The sequence below is a fragment of the Syngnathus acus genome, chromosome 13 (genome assembly GCF_901709675.1).
Source record: "Syngnathus acus chromosome 13, fSynAcu1.2, whole genome shotgun sequence".
Classification (NCBI taxonomy): domain Eukaryota; kingdom Metazoa; phylum Chordata; class Actinopteri; order Syngnathiformes; family Syngnathidae; genus Syngnathus; species Syngnathus acus.
The window spans coordinates 9,367,399-9,392,794 of record NC_051098.1 but is presented as its reverse complement, the minus strand read 5'-3'; the positions used below and the strand labels follow the sequence as shown (position 1 = coordinate 9,392,794).

The 25,396-nt window shown below is 41.3% G+C and overlaps 1 protein-coding gene across 4 annotated transcripts; it reads left to right on the top strand.

Moving 5' to 3' along the window:
- The first annotated feature begins 2,311 nt into the window (after positions 1 to 2,311).
- pax3b (paired box 3b) lies at positions 2,312 to 25,157 on the top strand. 4 transcript variants are annotated; one of them, XM_037267912.1, is made up of 9 exons: positions 2,312 to 2,737; positions 2,968 to 3,203; positions 3,320 to 3,374; positions 3,601 to 3,744; positions 18,177 to 18,378; positions 19,095 to 19,261; positions 19,330 to 19,529; positions 21,170 to 21,450; positions 23,444 to 25,157. In XM_037267912.1, exons 1-5 carry the CDS (start codon positions 2,653 to 2,655, stop codon positions 18,230 to 18,232), a joined length of 576 nt encoding a protein of 191 aa, XP_037123807.1. In that variant the 5' UTR covers positions 2,312 to 2,652; the 3' UTR covers positions 18,233 to 18,378; positions 19,095 to 19,261; positions 19,330 to 19,529; positions 21,170 to 21,450; positions 23,444 to 25,157. The 4 variants fall into 4 exon arrangements, with proteins under 4 accessions (XP_037123807.1, XP_037123805.1, XP_037123806.1 ...); XM_037267910.1 differs by having other exon boundaries at positions 3,320 to 3,446; XM_037267911.1 differs by having other exon boundaries at positions 3,317 to 3,374.
- The last annotated feature ends 239 nt before the right edge of the window (positions 25,158 to 25,396 follow it).

Genomic DNA, 25,396 nt, shown 5'->3' with positions numbered 1-25,396 from the left:
CATAAACATTAGGACGATTATGGAGAGTGTTTTGGTAAATCCTAATTCTCATATTAGTATAGTTTACATATAGGAAAAATATTCAAAAGTTAATTTGAAATGCAAGCATACAAGTTGCCATTGTTTGACCATAACTGAATTAATTGGCCAATAATGTGCTTATAATTGGCCTCCATGCAGAGCATGTGATGTAACTCACTCATTTCTCATCAAGCCAGAATTCTGACTTTGAATCCCCCCCCTGCTAATGGATTGGACACGGAGATTCGATGTCGCTTTAAAAAGAGCGGTCCGAAGTTATGCATCGTGCCGCATGGTTCCCATTTGCCCCCTCTGTTTTCTTCACTCTTAATATCCAATTTCAACAAGACCACCGACTACCCCAAATCGTCATGTTTTTCAGAGGTCTCGCGTCTTCTTTTGGTTAGTAAAAGAAATAATCGAACAGTGCAATCAATGTGCGTGCGTTTTATGGTTGAATCTCAATGTACAAACCACTTAAGTATATATTGGCAATCCAAATACGCATTTTTAGGACATTATCTCGTCGATCACACATGAAAAACCAGTCAAGCGAAAACTCAAATTTCCTCTCTCTTTGAAGCCATGTTACTAGAATTTGCAGGATTCCTTATCTTGTGCCTGAAGGTATGGGACGGCCCACAGCAGGTGAAAGACCCCCGTTGGTGCTGCTTATTTTAAACTTTGCTTGCACCCCTTGGCTGTTTGCCTTTTTGACAGCAAAGACAACATTTGAAGTGGATTTTAAAGGGGAAAGCAATGCAAGAAGCACATGACAATTGAAGCTGCAATAAGTCAGTGGGAACCCCATCGTTGTGTAAATTCAACTGAATGAGGCTATTTATTGGAGGCATGAAGCTGATCACGTGCTTGGGACATTTTTAAAAACCCCAAATTGAAGTTTAGTGACGTATATTTTCCGAATAGGCATGACGTGTGCATTTTATTCTACTGAATTTGTTAATATTCCCAGCAGACAAAGCTGGACGTTTCTCGAATCACATATAAAAATTAATTCAATTAATATCAATCAGATTTAATCGACAAGGACAGGCTGGATAAAATAAAAGAAAAACACAAATCAAAGGATGAGTGTGACTTTCTTGCTTGAAGTGATACAAAATTGTATCCTTCAGTATCATTCCCACTCAATTTAAGACAAGCCAAAGGGATGACCATGTGTTTGTCTCTTTTGAGGATGCGACTGTCGTGATTATTTGACATTATGGGATGCCGTCTTTACAGCCTCCCTGGCGTCGTATCCTGCTGTGGCGCACGTCCCCCTTTCAGATTCTTCTCGGCTGGTTGGAGCTGAGACTGAAAACCACAATAAATTCCTTGAGTTGCGCACACTTTAACACCATTTGTGTCAAATACAAGGGCATGGGGTGGAAACAAATTAGAGCCAGTGTAAGGTAGCAGGCGTTAAATGGCTCATGACGCATACTGTTAGGTGACAATAATCGGTGAAATAACATTTTGGTGTGCGTGTGATATGTCACTTTTTCTTCGTTTGTTTTGCTTTGTGGGGTTTTACAAGTTTAAGGTTAACGACATCAGAATGCTGCAAAAACCTTAACGCATTTTCCTAGAAGAATAAAATTAGTGCAGTGATGTCGCAATGCAGTTTTAATTCGATTGTCATTAAATGGATTTGTATGTGATACAACAGCTGAAAAAATGAACTACTACTTACTACGATTATACTTTTAAATTTAATTCCTTTTTTACAATGTATACACATACATGCATACTTTATTGTGCAAGCATTTTTAACCAAAATTTCAATTAAATGTATTAAATATTTTAACTTTTGAATTTGTTAGCATGCAAACTCTTTGGAATTTCTACAATGCTCTTTTTTTCCTCCTTTTTTTTTTTTTTTACCTCAATATGAAATCGTATTAAATATTTTAACTTTTGAAATAGTTAGCTCGTAAATTCATTGGAAGTTAGACAATGCTCTTTCCTTTCAGAAATACTTTAAAGCAGACAACCCCGTATGAGGCACAATGAACAATTTTTTATTGACAACAACAGCCTGCATTCAACAAGTGTCTCGTCGTGGTTTTCTCAGGCCCAAACACACTTTGGATTTTGGAAGTTCTTTAGACTATAATCACGGACTGTTACTTTTGCTCCAAAATTCTGTCTTGGTGGTGCAAAACTGTAAAGACGTCTGTGACAGAAGAAAAGTTTTTAGACTAAGCCAATCACCGTAGCCCTTTGGTTTACGGGTCTGCCCCCTCGACCAATCAGAGCAGGGAGCGCCGACTGGCTGAGTGATGAGCGCTACTACTTGGACCGCGTATTCACACTTTGACCCATATCAAAAAATAACAACAACATTTAGCCTTCTGGACGCACCAGTCGCTGCATACATTTCTAGGCAGAGAGGATAAAGTGGAAACATTGGAGAGCTCAAGTTACTTTTTGGGTCTCTTTTGTGGTTTTCCATGCTCGGAGAGAATCGACTGTCTCGGGACACCTCGATGCGCGCTTCAACAATATAAGCGATCCATAAAGTGTGGCGCTTCTAGGGTTATAGACGGTGACCCGGGGGTCCCCTTTGTACACCTCGGACAGCCTCTTCGCTGGAGGGATCTGTCTATCTTTGGGTTTGTAGGAGGTATGACTGCGCTGGCTGGGTCTATTCCCAGGATGATGCGACCCACGCTGGCACAGAACTACCCTCGCAGTGGCTTCCCTCTCGAAGGTAAAGAGCTTCACCAATTGTCACTAATTTGTCATTCAGTCTTTATTGCCAGTTAAAAGGATCTCGACTTGGCACTTGCTAACTTTTCGTCATCAATTAGGTCCATCATAATATTTCAGATACGTCAACTTGCTCAAGAGTCCAGTTGTAGTAAACTAATTGTACATTTTAAAAAGTGCTATTACAACATATGTTTACACATTTTAAAAATATTTTATTTGACTGTGTAGTGTCAACTCCGCTGGGTCAAGGCCGAGTAAACCAGCTCGGTGGAGTTTTCATAAATGGCAGGCCTTTGCCCAACCACATTCGACATAAGATCGTGGAAATGGCCCACCACGGCATCAGACCGTGTGTCATCTCCCGGCAGCTGCGGGTCTCCCACGGCTGCGTATCTAAAATCCTGTGCAGATACCAGGAGACCGGCTCCATCAGACCCGGGGCCATTGGAGGCAGCAAACCAAAGGTACGTGCGTGAAAAGAAGAGAGCAAGACAAAACATTTAAGGATTAACTTGGAAAGCAGCACCAACTCCACATGCACGGCCAATAAACTCTGAAACCTTTCTGACATTTAAAGCAGGCAACGACGCCCGATGTGGAGAAGAGAATAGAAGAATGCAAGCGAGAAAACCCGGGTATGTTTAGCTGGGAGATTCGGGATAAATTACTGAAGGATGGCATATGTCACCGCAACAATGTCCCTTCAGGTAAAAGGGGAAGGAATTGATGATGGTTATTATTATTATTGTTATTATTATTATTATAGTACTATAGTATATTTGTAAATATTATAATAAATATATTTGTTATTTTAATTTAAATGTAGATTTAATTAATTGCTCCATCCGTGCACCTTTACAGTCAGTTCCATCAGTCGCGTTATGCGCAACAAGTGTGGAGGGAAAGACGATGAAGAGGAAGATGAGGATGACATGGAGAAGAGTGAACTGGAAGAAAGTGACCGAAGAGGCAAGCACAGCATTGAAGGCATCTTAGGAGACAGATGTAAGTAACCTCTTCCAATTTTCTTTTGGAAATTTGTAGCCTGTTACCTTTTATGTGTTCACTTAAGTAATATTTTTCCCATGTTGTAAATTCATTATAGAAGAGAAAAAATGATATGCGACCAGTTACTGTCATTTATATCATGTACGTGATGTTGGGATGGGGGGTGCAGAGCGTTGTATTTTGAATTGTTTATGGACCATGTCTCTCCGCCTAATGCTTTTCCCATGAGGCCAGATCGTTAAATCAAGCAGCAGGTGATAGTTTAGTGCTCGCAAAGAGTGTGTGTGAGTGCGCGCGCACGCGCTCGTCTGTTTGCGGCGTTTTCGTTCACTCACTTTACACCAACGTCTAATATCTTTGAATGTCAAAGTATTTTCATGACACAATTTTATTTTGCACGAAACCACTTGTTTAGAATTTGGGGGCTTTTTTCTTCATGCAGTCTGGTCCATCCTATTATTTTAAACACCCAGAGAGCGCACTTGTTAAAAAAAAGCTTTGGTTGGGATATGAATTTAATTCTGCAAGTTTGTTCGGACTTTTTTGTTCTGTTGGATATTTTTGTTGTCAATGTGTTGGAAACTGTTGAGTTATAATCGAAATAGACGTTTTTCTTTTAAAATATCACACATCGTTTCAATTGCTTCTCCTTTTATTTAGTCAAGTATCAACATTGAAATGTCAACATGTCCCGCAAAGTTGAGTGAAGTAGAGGATGAGCGATAAAGCGCCCTCTCCGAGGAGACACAATTGTCCCCCAGATGAGTTGATCAAACATTTGTTCAACGGTTTCCATCAGCGCACAAAGACGAGCCAGCGCGCACAACGGGGATGAACTTGGGAGACAAAGGCGCGGGAGTCTATTCGAGCCTCACGCTTGGGCTGTGCGCGGACAAAAGAGCCAGCTTGGAAACACATTTGGTTGCTACTAAAGACGAAAAGGGGAAACCTGTTTAAAATTCAAAAAGGGGAGAGGACAGCCTCTCCGTCCGCGGCAAAGCGCGACAAAACATAGGCCGCAATGATGGATGAATTATTCAGGGAGCGCGCCAGCCCTATTTTAGAAGCCGTTGACCAAGAGAAAATGGCCACTTTCCCCTACAAAATGTTTCCTTTTTAGGCTCTTCTATTGAGGCCGGCTGCCCGTCAGCCACTACAATAAAAGCCTCAGAAACCCGCTCACGTATAGTTGGGAGAAGCGCGTTGGTCCCCCACATGCGCGCGCGCACATATCTCTCTGCAAGAAAAAAAAAAAAAAAGTCAAGCTCAACATTTTAATACAGATATAGGTTAAGATTTAAAAGCGCAAAAAATTCCAAAATGACCATATAAAATATTCAATTTGCAGAACAAATTCCAGTTAGAGTCATATTTTATGTGTTGCATGTTTTTTTTTTGTCAAGTTCTATGAAGTGGTGTTTCTTTAAGAGAAACACCAGCGCCCAGGGGCGATCCATTGCTATTTGTCACATATCCAGACGCTAAATGGTCAACCAAATAAAGCCCCTGCACTTGGGAGGGTGAGCTAATAACCAAGACGCTTTCACTCTAGAACTTATGATCTATTATTGATTCTTTTGGTGGATGGCGGCCTTTCCTCCCCCGGACATTAATAATGTCTTTTAAACGATGTCGATATTGTGCTATGACACTTTTAATGACGGAGGGAGTGTATTAAAGAGTGTGTTGAGTGAATAGCCACCAATGTTCTCTCCCCGGAGAGCCCAGCTCTGGCCCCGGAGCGTATCGCTCACAATTGGGGCCGGCCACCGATCCCCACTGACCCCCTCCCTTACTTGCCGCCTGCTCCTCAAATCTCTTCAAGCAGATTAAATCGAGTCTTTTATTTCATCCCACTTTCATCTGGAGGCAACTCCTCCCCTCGCCCTCTGTTTCCTATTCTGTCTCTTCTGCTGTCAGCCCTGCATGTGTCACCTGCAAAGTTAGTCCACTTCCATGAAAACCTTTGAACCTTTTGTTATTAATTTACCGTCATGAAACAATTGCCTTTAAAATCAATACAATATATTATTCTGTTTGCGACTAAAACAGTTAGTCCTAAAACTGACGAGCACATTTATTGGATAAGGAATCATGAAATAAAAGTGTTCTAAACAAAATGTGACTGTGGAGCAGCCAAGAAACATTTTTGTAATTTAAATCCAAGACTTCACTTCTTGTACTACAAGAACTGCCCCTCCCCGCAGATAAACATTATAACAAAAACACATAGTAACTACTCCAGTGAATGTCAAATAAACGGTAATTATAAAAGAAGTGAAAATGTCAAGTTAACGAGGACTCGATTTTAGCAGTCGTAGGCAGTAATCTTTGTTTCCACTAGTTGGCTGTCTTAAGCACACTCATTGTTAATCTAATATACACGGCACCCAGACACAATCATGTGATAGTCACCAACAGTCTCTTATGAAATAGTCTATACTTTCTGTTTCCACAAAACTGCCATTTTAGATTCTGTCAGATATGAATGCATTTGGCAGTAAGGTTGGTCCTCCAGCTCAAACGTCATAGTTATACACCCATAAGACAAAGTAGTCACAGAGGGCCAATCTTCTCTTTACTGCCGCTTCAAGTTTTCACAGTGTGTCTTTAAGAGTCCATTCGTCATTAGGTTAAATTAGCCAGATAATACAGACGGGTGTTGTTGAGGGACAGATACGTTTCCATTTAGTCGAGTGCGCGCACACATACACATACGCAAACATTCCTCTTTGCAATGCAAACAGTCAAAGGGATAACTTTATTTGGCGAAAGGGGATCCTGGAAAGAGCTAATTGAATAAGCTCCGAATCTTTGAAAAAACCCTTACCATGGTGAGCGCAGTCATCATGTCATAATTAGGTTTATTGAGGCGCATTCCTTCAATCTGCCTCCATTCTCCCAGGCTCATTGTAACCAGGGTCTGGGCCAATGGCTAGGGGACAAAAGGGAACCGTGAGCAGACAATACATGAAAGAGCCATTAAGATTTGGCTGGCTTTGTCACACAAACTGAGCAGGACTTTGTTTGTGCAAATAATGTGGGTGTGTTAAAATGACTCGGGTGGAAGCTTGCTGTGCTGCAAGTGTAACAGGTTGGCATACGCTGGATCAGTGCCAAGGGGAGAGGGGATTTAGGAAGAGTGATGGATGTGTGGATGAAATATATGTGACATATATATTAGGTGTAGCTCCATATCTTCAAATGACCCCTATGCAGTTTTGTATTCTAGTCACCAAAGCTACAAAAGAGGACTCAATCCAAATATTGAAGAAGAGTGCATGTTCTCCCGAAAGCTGCCATACTGATTCTGTCATGACGTGACAACGACAGGACCAATAAGGTTTTTGAGGCTCTTATAATAGCTATTGGCTATAAGTGTCTTGAGCCAAGTGTCTGCTGAAGAGGGCTCTGTCTGTCTACTGAAAGAATGAATGTGTCACTCTGGGCATGAGGGCAAAGGAGGAGGGCACCAGGGCCAAGTGGCGAGCACCAAATCACGCTCCTCTACCCCGGGGGCTATCAAGCCCGCTCTCCTCGTCTCGCAGTTCTCCCTCTCGTGAGTTTTTTATCTAATAAGCCCATGCATGATGACTACCCAAGCATGAAAACATAGTTAGCCTCAAATGAATGGCTCCTCTATACTTCGTTAAAGCCTCTTTCTCCTTTCGCACTTTTATTGTGACTCACTGATATCAATTCAAAGAGCAATTAATGAATGCACACCGACTTTGAAGTCAGGCTGTGCTTTTTGGGAGGCTGCTGTGTGTGTGCAAGTGTATGGGGTTGGGAGGGGGCAGAGGCTATTTGGGGTATTCCCTCTTTAAGACTGGCTCTCGTGCCCCAGTCTTGGCTGTGATGGACTAGCCACATTGAGCTGCTGCTGAGTGCGCCCCAAAGAGTGAAAGAGTGAAAAGGCCTAGTGAAGGTCAAGTAGAATGGCTCGCTTTAGAATAAGGCCTCTCTTTATCTCTTACAAGCTCGCACTATAGGGATAGCGACTCGGGCATGGATATGGCTCCGATAGGTTGTCTTAAAATATGCATATTTTTGTGATGTGATACTTTGAGTGTAAAGCAAAATTTGAGCATTTTTGTTAATGGAAAACTTGAATCTACTTGTCTCTATGTCAGATTGCTTGCTTTAATGGGCACGTACATGTTTGGGTCGTGTAAAGTTTAGAGTCAAAGATGAAAGAAGCCAATGTAGCAATTTGCGGGTGCTAAATTGTGTGTTCACCCACACGAGCAGCAACAGGTACGATCGAGGGTGTAAACCACAAGAGGGTTTGTAGTGCTGATGATTTTCATGACATAACACTTGGGAAAGCACCGCTAGTGAAAAATGAACTCAACTTAAATTTATTTATACACCTCTTTGAAAAACAACCACAGCTGAAACAAAACTGGATAAGATCGCACATAAAAATAAAACAATCAAACACCCGTTTTCACCCAAGGTTCACCCAGCGCTGAGAAACCCGAGGAGGGCAGGAGCGGTGGGGCCAGAGTCTCTTAGACGAGCCGGTGTCGGGTACCAGAGCAGGCAGGCAACCGTGGGACCCGGCAAATGCCATTACACAACAAAGTGTGGCATAAATCCTTTCAGAGGAAGCAGCCATGCCTCAGTGGAACACACGAGGTTCCACCCTGGTCGCCTGCTAGCTCTTTACGATAGTCGTTATTTCATCCGTTTTTCCCCTCCCGTTATGATTGATAGGAGGAATGGTTTAAATCTCCTCCCGTCTTCCTCGATCCTCTCTCACTTTGGCGTGGGCTCTCTTCCCTTGAGGCATCCCTCTCTATTTCTCCTTCAGAAAGCATGCAAGGAATGCAAAGTTGTTCATTGGAGTTGTCGATGGACATCATAAACAAATGCCAAATAAATGTGCTGGTACTCTGCCAATAAATATCATGGCTAAAATGCTGTAATGGTGCAACCAGTAAATTAATGATGCAATAAAAGACAAAATAATGAAAAAGGATGAAAAATTACAATTTAGGAACTGCTGTTACAAGCTAGTAACTCAGAGTTTTTTGATAGGGGATATGACATGACTCCCTCTTGTGACTGGCTCCAAATCAGCTCTTAAATCATCCAGAAGCTCAGAAATGACATTGATGAATAGTCGATATGTTGCAATAATTTATGTTGGGATTTCCAAAAGGTTTAAAACTGGCAGAAAGGTTTTCCCTGCTGTCTGTCATTTTTTTTCTGTGCTGTGCTGGCACCGCTTTGCATGCTAGTTTGCACATGCGATTAAAGCCTGCTATGTAAATATTCAAAATCACACAGTACAATTTGGCTCAGGTTTGACAAATCACATTTTGCACACTAACTTTATCTACTGTGTTTGCTTATTCTGGTCCTACATCACAGAATAAACTACACGGTAGGGAGTTTTATCAGACAAAATCCTGCTTACCTCAATAAGACAATCTAAGCCTGTTAAGCTTTCACGTCGATTTGTGTGTGCTATCACGTTTGCGCCCGTTTTTATATAATAATATAAATCCATTTTCTGTATTTTGAGATAAATGGCAAAAACTTGCTTGGACCTGCACATTTTTACACTCATTTTAAAATGTTTATAATTTATTGACTCAGTGTCAACACCTTTAGTTAAATTATTTTATAAACAATAAATGGCATGAATGTAGGAATAATTTTATTTATTTATTTATTTATTTATAAATAATTTTGGCTTTTCATCTCTTTTTGGAAAATAGTTCTTTAGTATGTAAACATTACGCTACGCACCAAAGCAGCAGATGTAAGCAAGATTACTCTTACCTCTATAAGTGAGAATGACAGTTAACATGTGAAGAGTTCACCTTGTTGGCTCTTGACATAACTTCCCCCTCCCCTCCATGACCTGAGCGGTGAGACGGATTTAAAAGACAGGGAACAGCAAGGTCATAGGGCTGGCTGCATGAGGTTACTCTCTCTTCGCACACAGGAAACAAGGTTAGAAACACGTTTAGTTAAAATTGACAGGTAACCATTTCCTCATACCCCCCACCACTAATTTTAACAACTTCCATGGCCATCGGCTTCTCTTTTTGCAACAAGGATGTGATTAATCGCACTTGTCTAGCCACGCGCATAATTTGTTGTACATCTTAAAACAGTCCACTTGTGAAGGTCACAACTTAGCAAGTCAAGTAAGCCCACCACCCAAAAAAAGCCCAACCTTGCACACACCATCTTTTTTCTAAACCAGAGCGTCACAGATGGGCCCATAAGCTGTCAGTAAAGCCATTATCTAACCCAGCATCTGCTTGCGTTGACTTCTATATACTGTTTAATGCAGTCAGCCAGTCACTTAGTCCCCCGACGCCTGAATAGAAGCAGCATTGGTTGTCCCGCCCAAATAAATGCTGCGTTTGTCTCCTCTGCCTTTTGTTTTGTGTGATTTTGGGAGGGGAAGGTGCAGAGAAAGGGGGTGGACAAAGTGTCACCGCCTCACTGTTAACTAAAGCCCCAGAAGTGTTCCTGAGCCGTGCGAAGAAGGGGTGTAAATAATCCACATATGGTCGGTCAATTCCCCCAAGTCCTCAAACTCAGGCTGGACACGTCGCTTTTGCTCATTTTCTCTCGCTCTGCCTCTCACGCATGTGTGCATGTATGTTGAACCAGAACTGTCTCATGTCTCAGTGGACATATTTAAGCCTTTGTATACCCCCCATTCTCCACCCCACCAACTAAGCAGCAATACTGAAGTCTTTCCAAAAGTCTGTTCCAGCTAAATCCTCTCCGTTCCCTCTGGTTTTCCCTGGCGTGGCGTGGCAGGAGACATTCTGGGTTCTCTTGGCTCCGGAGCGGTTGTTTTGCTCGGGGTCCCTCAAACTGGGCCTCTTGGGGCTTCAGTTTGGTTAAATTAAACAGTTTTGTTTTCTCCTCTGACCCTCTCAACCCTCCCCTCCAACTGCTTCTCCTATTTTGAGGAAATGCTCCTCAGGTCGCCTCCACCGAGATAATGATACCCTTTTAAGCATTTTGTTTTCTTCATATTTTGACGAATGAACCCGATCAGCCCCCCCCCCCCTTTTTTTTTTTGCTATAGGCTGGGGTAAACATAGCGAAAGAGAAGTCAAGTGTTTGGCTGAGTTTGCTGTATTTTCAAGATGAATACTGGCAAGACAGCGAGAGGATAATTTGATTGGCTAATTGTGTTTGACAGTGCCAAATCGATGCGATCACATCTTAAAGACAGCAAGGGAATGACGGAAAATGGGGCTCTCTCAAACCACTTGCTTCCAAAGTTGGATAAGTTCCTAGAAACCGAAAATGTTGGAACTTCTCTCTTTGTCAATCTCTCACAAAGACTTTAAAACGACTGTGGCGCTTATTTACGATGAGAAAAAATGTTTTGAAAAGTGGCTTTGTGTTTGTGCTTGACCACTCATCAAAGATAAAAGGAAACAAAATGGCAGCCAAAGAAGGGACAGCACGATTGTGGGGGAAGGCTGGGCTTATGTAAAAAGATGGCCATGTGCTTGTTGAGCTCCTGACTTAAGCTTTATCAATGGAAACAATTATAGATCGTGATTGGGAGGATGTCTCTTGACATTACGTAATACAAAATGTCATCTCATGTTGTTTACCTCACATCAACGTCATGTAATATCGAGTTAGTAGAATTATTACTTCTACTATGTTACTACTAATAGCGCTGACAAGAAAGTTGTGTTTCCACTATTTTACAAAAACTTAAACCAACACAAAAACAACCCAGATGCTCAGACCGACTATCCCCACGGGTACATTTACATCAGCAACAACAGACCCCAATGCTCCCATCAGCCCCTGAGGTGCTTGTACAGTTTCCTCCGGAGGAAAGAGTTTTCTTTGAGGGGGAGGGCTAAAATGCCTCTGGCTGTGCCCCCATCTCCCCATTCCTCTTTATTCACCCCCTTCCCTCTCCGGCTCCCCCGTGGGGCAGGTGACAACCCTCTACTGTGAAGGGCCGAGGGAGCCATGACGGATTCCACAGATGGAGCGTGGAAATCGCCAGCAAAGAGTTCAGCTCTTTGCAGCAACAAAGGGCCGGAGAGTCAGAGAGAGAAATATGGGTGGAAAAGAACGATTGGGGGGGAGACAAAGCAAGACAGTTAAGAGAAAGAGGACAGGGAGGAGTAGGTATTGCTTGTTTAAAAAAGAGAATATTGTGTTTGCAAAATTGGATTTTCACTGAGATTTTTAATGAGCCACAAATAAGCTCATTTGATTATCATTGCATTACAAAAATGAGACAACTTTCACAATCAAAATTGTAGCATAACATCTTTTTTTGACTTTGTCCAACTTTTTAAACTTTACTTTTTACTTTTCAACACACCCAGACTATTTGATTGGAGACCAAATTCCTTTTGCACCGTGCATTGAACATCGGAGCTGTGCTTCTGAGACTGTGACTGATTGCAACAGGAAGGCGGTTGGGGGTCCTGTGTGGCTCAACAAGGAAATAAAATGCTGCTACCTCAGTTTAAACAAGTCACTGTTTTAAAGCATACGCCAGGAAGAAGTGTAGAAACATCAAAACTGCTTTTTTTCTTTTGCACTTTGAAAAGAATGAGATTTGTGCCATTAGGTCATGGCCACCTGAGTTTGGAAAAAGAACAAATTATCAAAGCATAGGCATGTATCTGAGACCTCAGTGTCAAAAAGTGTGAGTCCATGTAACATTTCAACGCACATAGAGCGAAACAAATGAGCCAATTTGAGCCGTCCATGGAAGATCAGACTAGATTGTTCACATTGCCCAGACGAGGTGCCACGTTCTTTTCTTTTGAAACTATGGTAGCAGTTTTAACTGATAGGTAATTCCAAAATGATTAAGGATTTTCCCAGCTACCTCCACTTTCCCAGGGCCCAAATCCCTGTGAAATGCTGAGGAACGTGCATGCTGCTAAAGTCGGGGGGTGGGAGGTGTGGGATTCCATGTGGTCCTGCTCGAGGAACCCACTATGTGTTTGTGTGCGTGTGTGTGTGTGTAGGGGGGTCTTTGTTGTGTGTCGGGGGCAACAAACCTTTCATCTCATTTTTTGCCAACCTGTCCACAACACCAAAGGCCTATTAACCACACCCTAAATTCCAACATACTTTTATGTTTTTATGTTTTATGTTCAGTTATGTTATTTTGGGTGGGTCTGTCTAAAGTTAGGACTATACTACCTACTTAGTTGTTGTTTTAGATTAGACACCATTAGAAAACGACTGTACAATGATGGCACTGCAAGATTGCAAAATTGCAAGATATTCTGAAAATGCTTCTATTTCCCTTTACCCCACTTTTGAAAATATTTTACTTTTTGCCTCTCTCATGAATGTTTCTTTACCAATTTGCCCCTAATGCATGTGTCTACGATGGGGGTGCAAGGATCAGTTTCACACAGGGGGCCCTCATCTGGTTGGATTCACTCGTAATTTTATTGTTGTTTCTGAGAAGGTACTAATACAGTGTTGCACACCCAAATATTGCCTGTGCTGAGGTAGAATTAATTAGGTGTAACGCAAAAGGTGTTGGTGAATTAATAAGGGAACTAAGAGTGTGTTTGAAGTACTAAATTAAAAACATTGCTGGATTATTGTTTGGAAATCACAATTGAATCAGAGCAGTGTTTCCCAACCTTTTTTCATTCACGGCACAACTTTTCATTGGAAAAAAATCTCGAGGCACACCACCAACAAAAATCTGTTAAGTGTTACACCAGCTTCTATATTAAAATCTGTTATATTACAACAAAAGACGTAAAGTTCTATTCCTATATATGTATGGAGGGTCGAATAATTGAATAAAAATAAATACTAAATATTTTTTAAATTGTATTTCTTTTGTAAATGAAAGTGACAGTTTTTGAAAAAAGGTTTTAGACAGTGTAAGGAATTAACTATTGAAAGTGATTGTGATCAAAATCCAAAAGAATCAATATGGTTTTGTTTACTGTTTTAGACTAGCTCTATAAAATATTGCGACATTAAGAACAAAGTCACTTTTAAAGACGCTCTGCTGTTCTGACAGCGGCTGAGTGGCTATCACAGTCGAGGTGTCGCGACTTGACTGTGTATTTTACGTTGGTGAAAAATGAACAATCCAGGTTCTCCCGTTGAACTACTACATGCTCTGATTTCCATCGGACCGAAAACGCACCACAGCCGTCATAGTGTCACTGTTAGTAAAAGCACACAGCAACTAGTGATGTGCATTCCAGTTATTTTAAGCGAACCGAATCATTATAATCAGTTCATTCAAAAGATTCGTTCAAACGAATCGTTCAACGACTCGTCCCCCCCCCCCCACACACGCACACACTGAACAGGAAGTTGCGTCACTGACTCGTCTCGTTCGTGGACGGGAAATTACGTCACTGACTCGTAAAGTCCCTCCTCCATCTATCGCTCGCTGGATTAGTCGTTCGCGAAGATTCATGAGTGAGTGACAGAGCGTTGCTGCTATACCAGCCAACACACGTTATGCCGACTTTGATGTTTTAATTTTGTATTTGTTGGGTTATAGTTGATGGTGTTATTATTCCGAATGTGTTTGAATAAAAGGTTGATAAAAAAAACCGTTATGCCGACATTTGTTATTTTGGGGGACACCAACTCATACAACAACGTAAAACACACACACACATATATATATATACATATACATATTGTCATAGAAAGCAGTTAACCAAATGTCTGATTTTTATGTTTTGATTGGCGAATATAAATACAAGGGTTAGGGTTAGTGAACGAATCACTTCCTAAAGTGATTCGTTCTTTTTTCAGTTCATATGACCAGTGATTAGGTACACCTCATGGACACTACAATAGGTACACTACACGAGGTTAAAAAAAGAAAAAATTAATAAATAAATAAGAAAGTGTAGTGAACGATTCTTTTGAACAAATATTTTGAGTGAACCGATTCTAAGGATTCAATTCACTTGAGAAATGGAATGCACATCACTAGTACAAAACAGTGCAGACGACCGTGGGCTTCCAGGTAGAAATAGCCGACTGGATAATGACACGGGCTCTTGCTCGGTAAGAACTTGGTTCGATCCCAGGTGTGCGCATATAACTAAATGTGCTTTTAGATCTTTTGAGTGAACCGATTCTAAAGATTCAGTTCAATTGAGAAATGGAATGCACATCACTAGTACAAAACAGTGCAGACGACCGTGGGCTTCCAGGTAGAAATAGCCGACTGGATAATGGACATGGCTCTTGCTCGGTAAGAAACTTGGTTCGATCCCAGGTGTGCGCATGTAACTAAATGTGCTTTAGATCTTTTGAGTGAACCGATTCTAAAGATTCAGTTCACTTGAGAACTGGAATGCACATCACTAGTACAAAATAGTGCAGACGGCCAAGGGTTGCCAGGTCCAAATAGACGACTGGTTAGTGACATGGGATCTTGCTCGGCAAGAACTTGGTTCGATCCCAGGCATGAGCAAATTCCCAAGTGTATATTTTTTAATTGGAACCTCACTTTATATGCATATGCAAACAAATGCAAGTATTTATGTGTAAATACATAAGTTGGCCCCGCCCCCAAGTTGGCAGTTTGATCTGTGACGTCACTCGGACACTCCATTAGGTACAACCCCATTTTCAAGTGTACCAAATAACAGGCCACTTTATTAGGGAAATATCATGGTCAAAGGTCACAGGTGTCAAGCTCTAGTCCTCGGGGCCGCATTCCAACATGTTTTCCAAGATTCCCTCGTTAAGTGCACCTGCGTGAAAAGTTTAGCTACTGCAGAACGTGAAAGGAGCTAAAACTTTTCACGCAGGTGCGCTTAACGAGGGTCTCTTGGAAAACATGTTGGAACGCAGCCCTTCGAGGACTGGAGGCCGGCACCCCTGGTTTAAGTTGAAATTGCCACACCCGCCCTCACCCCGACTTTCTGATTGGCTGTTTGAGCTGTGACGTCACTCGGACACTCCATTAGGTACACCGCCATTTTCAAGTGTACCAAATAACAGGCCACTTTATTAGGGAAATATCATGGTCAAAGGTCACAGGTGTCAAGCTCTAGTCCTCGGGGCCGCATTCCAACATGTTTTCCAAGATTCCCATCGTTAAGTGCACCTGCGTGAAAAGTTTTAGCTACTGCAGAACGTGAAAGGAGCTAAAACTTTTCACGCAGGTGCGCTTAACGAGGGTGTCTTGGGAAAACATGTTGGAACGCAGCCCTTCGAGGACTGGAGGCCGGCACCCCTGGTTTAAGTGGAAATTGCCACACCCGCCCTCACCCCCACTTTCTGATTGGCTGTTTGAGCTGTGACGTCACTCGGACACTCCATTAGGTACACCGCCATTTTCAAGTGTACCAAATAACAGGCCACTTTATTAGGGAAATATCATGGTCAAAGCCTTTGACTCAAAGGTGTCAAACTCCAGTCCTCGGGGCCGCATTCCAACATGTTTTCCAAGATTCACGAGTGAGTGACAGACAGCGTTGCTGCTATGCCAGCCGACACGTTATGCCAACATTGATGTTTTAATTTTGTATTTGTTGGATTGTAGTTGATGGTGTTATTATACCGAATGTGTTTGTGTTAGAATAAACGGTTGAAAAAAAACTCCGTTATTTGTTATATATAACGTAAACACATATTGTCATATAAAGCAATAAAAATTTATTTATTCTTTTTTTTTTTTTACTTCGTTTAGTGTACCTATTGAAGTGTCCATGAGGTGTACCTACACATACTGTCATATAAAGCAGTTAACCAAATGTCTGATTTTTATGTTTTAATTGGCGAATATAAAAACAAGGAATAAAACACCAGACAAGTTTTAACATAAATGTTTATTAAAATAATAATAATACTAAAAGTAAATTTCAAACCAGTAATCCAATGTGAAATTGTAGTAGATATATTGGATAACAATATTTAGGCGTATATATGCATACACGTTATTTAAAAACTACTACAAGTGTTATAAAATCAAGATTACACAAAGAGAAGCATAATCTCCCCATTGTTGCATAACGGCGCATCCCTTCATGCAATAAAGTTAGCCGTTAGCTTGGAGAAAACGCGCATAAAAGAAGTGCTGTTTCAGTGAGTGGTTCTTTCTTTCGTTGGCAAATCGTAAATCTACATTCTGGTTTACATAGTTCACGCCAGGAGGGAGACGCAACACGTTCACTGACTGATCCGTTGATGCACGGGAAGGCAGTTCACCCATTAACTCGTTCGCGAACGGGAAGTTACTTCACTTTCTTCTTCGTTTTGTTTTACGGCAAGGTGGCACCAGCTTCAATGGGCATCACCGACACCTACTGGTTGAAGTCATATGAACTGAAAAAAGAACGAATCACTTTAGGGAGTGATTCGTTCACTCTCGTTCACTGAAAATAAATCGTTTTTTTTTTAACGAATCGTTCACTCACGAGCCAACACTAACAGCAACACACACATAAACTGAGTATGTGCCGATGCCACAACATGAAATCTCAAGATTCTCCGATTTGATCCCAAAGTACAGATAGAATAAGGAAATTCAGCATTGTCAAATTCAAGGATGGAGCTTATCTCAGTCAGTTGAACATCCACTATTACTTAAAAAGTCCACCTTTAATTGTTTTTTCTATTTACAATAATGAAACACCATTGGGCATCGAAATTAAAAAAAAAAATCAATTTGGATGTCTAACCTATACTACTAGGTATACATGCAGTATTAGAAGATATCAGCTCGATGCTGTATTTACTGTATGTATTTTGCTGGATCAATATTGCAGTTTAAATTTAAAAAAAAAAAAAAGACAAAAATTTGCTACATTTCTTGAGATTGGTGAATAGACTTGGGGTGAAGATTCTAAGAAGTCACAAGTTACCTGAATAAGCAGTTTGTTCAAAGGTCATGCATGCTTTCCCGCTCTCCCATGTGCTCTCTCGCACACACACACACACACACACACACACACACACGCACACACGCACACACGCACACACGCACACACGCACACACGCACACACGCACCACGCACACACACACACACACACACGGCAGAAGAATGGCCCCAAGATCCAAATTAGCCTTTTGTGTGCCTTTTAGTCCACCAGTACCCCTGTGGAGCTGTGGGATTTTCTTCCATAGAGATTATTCACTCACAATAATTCTCCTGAATGGAAGTCTGTTTGGCCACAAGACCTTGAGGAAAACTATCAGTTGACAGTGCAGGTGCATGTGTGTGTAATCAATAAACAAAAAGGTGGTTACATCACTGTTTATTTTGTTCATCGAGTCTGTCTTTTCAAGATCAGGTGGCCAATGTGACTCTGATGATACGATAAACAAGTTAACAAAATACAATTTGCATGTTAGTGAGGACATTATACTTATTTTCCTGTTTAAACATCCTGATGCAGGGAGAAACTACTGAGTGCTTTTTTTTTTCCTGTCACTATTTGACTAGCGAGGTCACTCCAGATGAGGGTTCGGAAGTGGAGTCAGAGCCTGATCTGCCACTAAAACGGAAACAGCGGCGCAGTAGGACCACCTTTACGGCAGAGCAGCTGGAGGAGTTGGAGAGGGCCTTTGAGAGGACCCACTACCCTGACATCTACACCAGGGAGGAGCTTGCCCAAAGGGCTAAACTGACTGAGGCCAGGGTGCAAGTAAGAGATGACATACGTATTGATGATGATGACACGTTGACCACATTAATTGACAGTACACTTCAATGAGATGCAGTATCTGAATGATGAATTTTTCGCAATGAATCCGCCCTCATTTTTTTCTCTAACGCATCAGTTTTCAATAAAAAAAGTATATAATTTATGTATTAAGTGTTCAACAGGTGGAATTTTCTTTCTGAACCATCATAGCTATAAATTGCAATACATGGACGGTAACGTCCATAGTGAGCAAGATTTTATGAGTCAAACTTAAAAACCAAAATATAACAAGAAAAAAGTAAAGACATTTTTTAATTGGTATCAAAAATACGTTTGGGAAGATAATGAAGCCATCTTACGAAAATGTGTTGTTGACCAGTTTTATTTATTAGGAATATTTCTAAATCAATACTTGGTGATGATGGTGTCCATGAAAACATTGGTATTTCCATGAAGGAAACTTGTGCAAAGGATTTCATTAAACTGTTGAGTCAGTCTCTTCAACATTGATATTTTAAAGTTTTAAAAGCTCCAATTAATCAATTAGTTGAACCAAATCATTTTTTTTTCTGGAATAAACAAAATGAACCTGCCTACGCTCCATAAAGGAATCAACGTCACTTTACTATGTTCATATGGATCCAGCGTGTTGTGTTTCAACATCAACTGAATACACAATACCACATCCTCACATATACCAACAATGTCAAAACCAGGTATGGTTCAGCAACCGAAGAGCCAGGTGGCGAAAGCAAGCAGGGGCCAACCAGTTGATGTCCTTTAATCACCTGATCCCAGGAGCTTTCCCCACCTTCAGCCATGTCCAGCCTTACTCCTTACCAGCTCTCTGACAGCGCCTATCCCTCAGCATCCATAGCACAAGGTACTTACATAAGGTTTCAACACACGAATTATTGCTAGACTACAACCCATCAACCTTGTTCACTTTAGAGCCGCCCAGCACGCTACACCGACCACAGCCTCTCCCGCCGTCGTCGGGTCACCAAGTGTCTAGTGGTGGAGGACAAGGTGAAGGAAGCTCAGCCTACTGCCTTGTCTCTGGACGCCACTCTTTCTCAGGATACTCGGAAAGCTTTGTGAGCCCAGCCAATCCCATGAACCCGGCCATTGGAAATGGACTCTCCTCACAGGTGAGTGAACATCGACAGCCTGGCATCTCTGACTTTGACGCTTTTCTAATGACTATGTCCCTGATGATACTGTCCTGTCACCGCTGTGTGAGGCAGTGGAGGCCTGAGCCTCAGGTTGTCAAGGAAAGAGATTGGCATCAACTGTTGTGTTTGTTATTGGCTTTCTTCTGCATAATTTGGCATAAACATTTTTCATTTAAATGACGATCACCACCAACAGTGGATGTAATGCACCAAAATCTTTGCACAAAATATCATCCAGAAATAAACAATATAATAATATTGTGGATAAAGTGAAAGAGCACAGTTTCCATCGGTACCAACGAGTGCAAACAGAGAACAAGCAAAACACTGGAGCCTGTGCCTCGAGGGAAGTCCTGTGATTGCATTCTTAAAATGCCTCCCTTGATATTACCCTCTAGTGAAAGCAGAGTTCTTATTTATTTGTATGTTTCATATGTCGAGGAAGGAATATTTAGTCTCAGATGTTTTTCCCCCCTCGTGCCGACATTTTTCTCGCTGGACTCCTGGATACGCTGATTCAGGCCTCTGGCAACGGCAGTGTTCCAATATGAAACACCCTGGAATGGCAAGTCAGCAGCCCTCTCATGAGGCAGGAAGCGACTCTGGGCAAAGAAAGAGACATTATTGGTCAAGACATGCAACAAGCAGAGATATAACACAAGCATCGGCGTCATTCGAGCAGAACTTTGCAGTTACAGTGGCGGCGGGTTACTGGTTTCAGCAGCATTTTTTTGGCAAGAGTTCCTGGTCTTTTTCGAGTCCACCAAGCCTTCCAAACACAGTTTCTTTCTTTTTTTCTGAGGAAAATGTTATAGGGCATGAGAGGAAACAGCACTCCTCTCTCCAAGTCAACATGGACTCCTCTCCTACTTGGAAATGATTTAAGCAGTACCATGTGTGTGAGTGGATGTAGAATAATATGTCACTTATAGGGCCAGGAGGACACATAGTGCTGCATACCTGCTTCTTATTAGGATGGCTCACGGAGCCTCAACCCGTTGATCACATGTAGGGTGGATATGATACATTTAGAGCTTGCAGGTTTAGTTACAAGGTGATGAGCGCAGACTGGATTTCTCGTCAAGAGGTTACTGGAATAGTTGGTGTGCTTCTGAGAGAGTGGTGCTATCAGTCCCTATTTGGACACCAGTTGAACTGCTTTGCCCTGCAGCTCTTTTCCATGCTTTTGCCGGCCAAAGAATAGTCCTCCAATTCGATTATTGTGTCGCTAATAAAGACCAGGGTCAAGAGCTACTGCTTTTCTCAAGCTGCAAATGTATTCTGAGGTTTTAGTTAAGTGAAGCTTAAGGACGTTTTTCTTTTGACCTTCAGAGATAAGTTATCTTTTGCTGTGATGTTTTTTCAAGCAGTTGAATTTTAGAATGTTGGGAGTGTGGATCTCTAACAAATGATTTAATTCTGCAGTCTCTGAAGCTGAGGTCCATATGCTTTCGGGACAGTTGCATTGTGTATCAATGCATACGGCGTTGTGCAGCCAAGTATTTGAACTTGGAAACATTTGTAAAACAAGCACACAACCACACAACTTCTTTTCTATTCACATATTAGACTGGTGCTATTCTGGAAACTAGATCCTCTCATCTGTCTTTCAACAGGTGATGTGGTCTGCTGAATCAGCGGTGGGGTTCCACATCAGCGCAAAGTGACTATGCCATCTCACCTCTAACTGGTGGTCTCGAACCGGCTGCCGGCATGGCTGCCAGTTGCAGCCAACGCATGGATCACATCAAAGGTCTGGAGGGTCTGACCAGTGTTCCCATCATGTCAGCTCTGCCCTCCTGCCCCAGCTCGCAGTCCTACTGCCCCCCCTCCTACAGCTCCCAGGGCTACACAGTCGATCACATGGCGTCCTACCAGTATGGCCAGTACGGACAAAGTAACGGTCAATAGAATTCACTTAATATTTTTTTCTTTCGCCACTGCATTGTTTTACCGCAGTTAGTTTATAATTTTTGTTGTTTGCAATGTCCCCTAAGAAAAAAAAAATCTTGCATTTCATACTTCGTCAATCATTTCAGTCAATATAATGGTTCCTAAAGGCCATTTTCCTCAACCAGCGTGACCTGTGGTCACAAAGCAAAATGTAAAAAAATAACTTTATTGGCCCACACCGAACCCTGACTTCAACCCTCTTAACCATCTTCGGAAAATGATTAGGTCTGAATCAATGGACACAAATGAGGAAGGTGTTATTTTGACAATTTAGACAATAACACATTTCTTTCTTTCATTTTCAATTATCCTAAACATAATTGTGTCTAAATAGTGGAGATGCTGTCCTGCTTGCAAAGATGGCCGCCCCAGTCCAAACTCAGCTTTTGGGGGCAATGTGCATGTCTGATTGCCACCGAAAAGTAATTCACCTAAAACTGTGAGACAGTCATTCAGTAGAGTCAGATCCCATCACGGAAAAGTAAAGCTCCAAAAGGTTTGAGGGTTCGACTCAGCGTGTTGCCCTTTAAAGAATATTCACTTGTTGACTCATGAGAGGGTCTTTCATTTCACATTACTGGTTCTGAAAGTCTTGCAGTCAACCTCAGACAAATCAAAATTTGCAGGGCAATGTCGTTTTCTGCTATGCTTTGATTACAGCAGTCAGCGTTTCCAATTTTGGTCCGCAGGGGCTTGGCCAATCAGTCTCATCCAATAATCTTGTTTCAAACTCTGGACGGTTCTCTCAAAGAGCGTGAAAATGAGCTCAAAAGTCATGTTAATTTTGTGAAAATATCAAATAGATATGCAACTTAATATCAAGAATAGAACCAAATATGTTATGCAGTATTCCCATAATATAACATAGACCGAAAATAATCTTGGTTTGTTACACGTGAAAAACCTTTAGCCGTTTGTGTGTACCATAGCCTAATAGTCCAAAGGGGGTACCAGGACAACCCGTGTTCTCATACAACCTACCGCACCATCACAAGTCCATCTTGATGTGATTAATCAGTGGGACTGGATAACCAGCGTGCAGTGGGCTTGGAGCTGCAAAGAAAGTATTTTCTGGAGGTGGACGGATCCTAATAGCCTCTGGCAGGGCGGCTATTAGAACAGGTGTGAGGACTGAGGTCAGCTGGGGAGGCAGTATTTAGGAGTGCTGCTTCAGGTTCTGTTCTAGTGAAAGGGATGGCGGTCCGATCCATCACTGGACTGCTGAAAGAAGACTAGGAATTATTTTTTCTCTTACTGTTTAGTGGTTACGAGACTATCTTTCTTTGTGGCCTTTTGGTCTTGAAATATGACAGTGTTATTGTCTTTGGGTTGTGAGCAAAATTTGACGAACAAGTGACCATATGTTACCTCCCAGTAAGTCTGTTGTTTTTTGGTTGCCTTCCATTTATTGTGCATTTATTCTACCAAGGCTATAAGTGCATTAAAATACTTTCTAAGCAGTTGTCTGCTTTCCATGAAAAGATGAAGAAGTCACAGAAAGAAAGAAAAGTACATAAGTAATAACAATTTTACTGTAGCTGTATTGATCTTTGATCTATGGTGCGCCTCAAGTAAACATGTAAAAAAAAAAAAGAAAAAAGAAACGACAGTTTTAAGAATATGTGTGTGATTCAGTATGAATATGGGTTGGACAATAATGCAAAAACGCTTAAAAAAAATCAATACCTTTATTTTTTATTATTAAAGTATTGCTATTATATTCACCTAATTATTTACTATACTACATCTGCACATTTTATGTGGAAATTGCTTGACCTTGCATCCTGGCTCTTGATATGCCCGTAAAGATTTGTTAACGGACTAGCATCCATTTGACCATAAATCTCAATCTTTAATTGTCTTTCTCTACATTTGATTTCAAATCCTTATTTCCTCTTGTCATCACTCCTCATCCTTTTTTCTGTATGTTTTTTCAGGTCCCCTTCCTTATCTGAGGCCTGAGATTGCCTGACCCAAAGCTTGAGTCCACAAAGAATGAAGACGATCATTCGTCAACAGGACCAAAATAAATTGGATTATGTTCTCTGATGCAGGACATTTCATGATTATATCTTGTGAAAGCCAGAGAGCTCTAAGAAGGGAACATAAGAAAGAATATCACACCAAAAAAAAAAAATCATCCACTGTGGATGAATTGCGGATGAACAGCACAGATTTCAGCGCTTAATTTGGTCAGTTCTGGACATGTGGCTTTCTGACCATTTTTACTTCTCAGTGAAGTCCAACAATCACTCCCTGTGGGGTCTTTTTTTTTTTTTTTAAAAAACGATGATGAACCCCACTGTTTCGCCGCAAGATGGCCAGCCGTTAAAAAGACTCGAGGCAACATGTTTACATATCTTACAGCCACATGACGATGTATGAAATTCCATGTAACACCAAATGAATCTCCCAAATCGTTTCTGCCCGGACGGGTGGGAGGAAACACGCTTTGCTGATTTTATCTATATGGCATTTATTTGAGATCCCACACAAGCCACACATGAAGAGATATTCTAGAAGCAAAGAAAGCAAACACGGGGAAATGAATATCTGGGTTAGAATATATAAGTAACGCTAAAATACACTACAGCTGTACTGCTGAGGAAGTTCATTTAAACCTCCATCTAAGCACTCGCGCTCCTCCTCCGTCTTCTTCTCATTGACGTTTCGGGCGGCGAGGCACAGATCTTGGCCTTTTGTAATGGTTCGGAGGCCTTGCAAGAGGTCAGAGGTGACTTTAGAGAAAGTGACAGATGAGAGAGCAGTAGAAGAGAAGTGGTTTTAACAAAAAGGGAGGGGGGGATGGGACGGTTGATAGGCAAGATCGATCACAGGCTTAAACCCTTTTAAAGATCTTTCTCTTGCGGGAAAAATAAGTCACCAGGTCATAAGTCACGACCACAAAACACTTGAGAAAGCAAACGAGCAGCAAAGTTTAGATAAAAGCTGGACATGCATTTTCCCCGTAGAGCAGGAGTGCAATATATCACATGTCGCAGTGTCAGCCACATCATTTGAGGAAACACTTGACCTATTTGAGACTTTTCATTGTATTTTATATTTTTTTTAATAGGGAAACATTTAAGTTCAAAATTATTCCCAAAGTGGATTATGTTTTTTAAGCAATTAACTATGACCAATTATTTTCTCAAAATCATTAATGATATTAAAAAGCTACCCACTTGGGTAACTCGACCAATATGTCAGTTTTCCAACTAATTGCAGTCCATTGCCTTTTGTGTTCATTCCCACAGAAATTGTCATGAGAACAGCAATTTAATGTGCTCACTATGAGATGATTAGAATACAACAAATTACATTAGAAAGAACAAAGACAAAATTGTTATATCGTTGGACCAATCTGTCTCAGTTTTCCATTCCAACCATTTTTGTCACAAACCATTCCAAGCAGCAAAAGGGGATTTTATCTATAACCCCCTCCGCCCCTGAAAAAACAAAAAAACAAACAACCAAACAAGAAAACATGCCCACATGCAAGCACTCTGTTGTTTGAATATTTGGTAGTATGAACCAGTTCTTTTAGTCATGTATGTTTTTGTATTATGAAGTGGTATCACATAAGCCCATGTATGTGTATAAGCACATTATCATTATTATTTATAATTAAATAAAAAGTCTGAAAATTCATGCGGTTTTGTTCATTGTTTTCTCCCCCAGATTACTAAATAGAGTCTTTTATTTTGGTCATATTGTTTGTGTGGGGGGTGGGGGGGGGGGCTAGGCAAGTGACTGTGATTCACTTTAGTGAGAGAGTTCAGACCCATTCAGAGACAAATATGTACTTTTGAAGGCACTCATGTGAACCCCCCTCCCCCCAACCAAAATAGGCCCGCCAAATGGTGATCACCAGACATCCAAAGGGACAC

Coding starts and splice junctions, on each gene's coding strand:
- pax3b (XM_037267908.1), top strand. CDS start 2,653: ATGACTGCGCTGGCTGGGTCTATTCCCAGGATGATGCGACCCACGCTG. Junction 2,738..2,967: donor CAGTGGCTTCCCTCTCGAAG/GTAAAGAGCTTC, acceptor TTGACTGTGTAG/TGTCAACTCCGCTGGGTCAA. Junction 3,204..3,316: donor TTGGAGGCAGCAAACCAAAG/GTACGTGCGTGA, acceptor TGACATTTAAAG/CAGGCAACGACGCCCGATGT.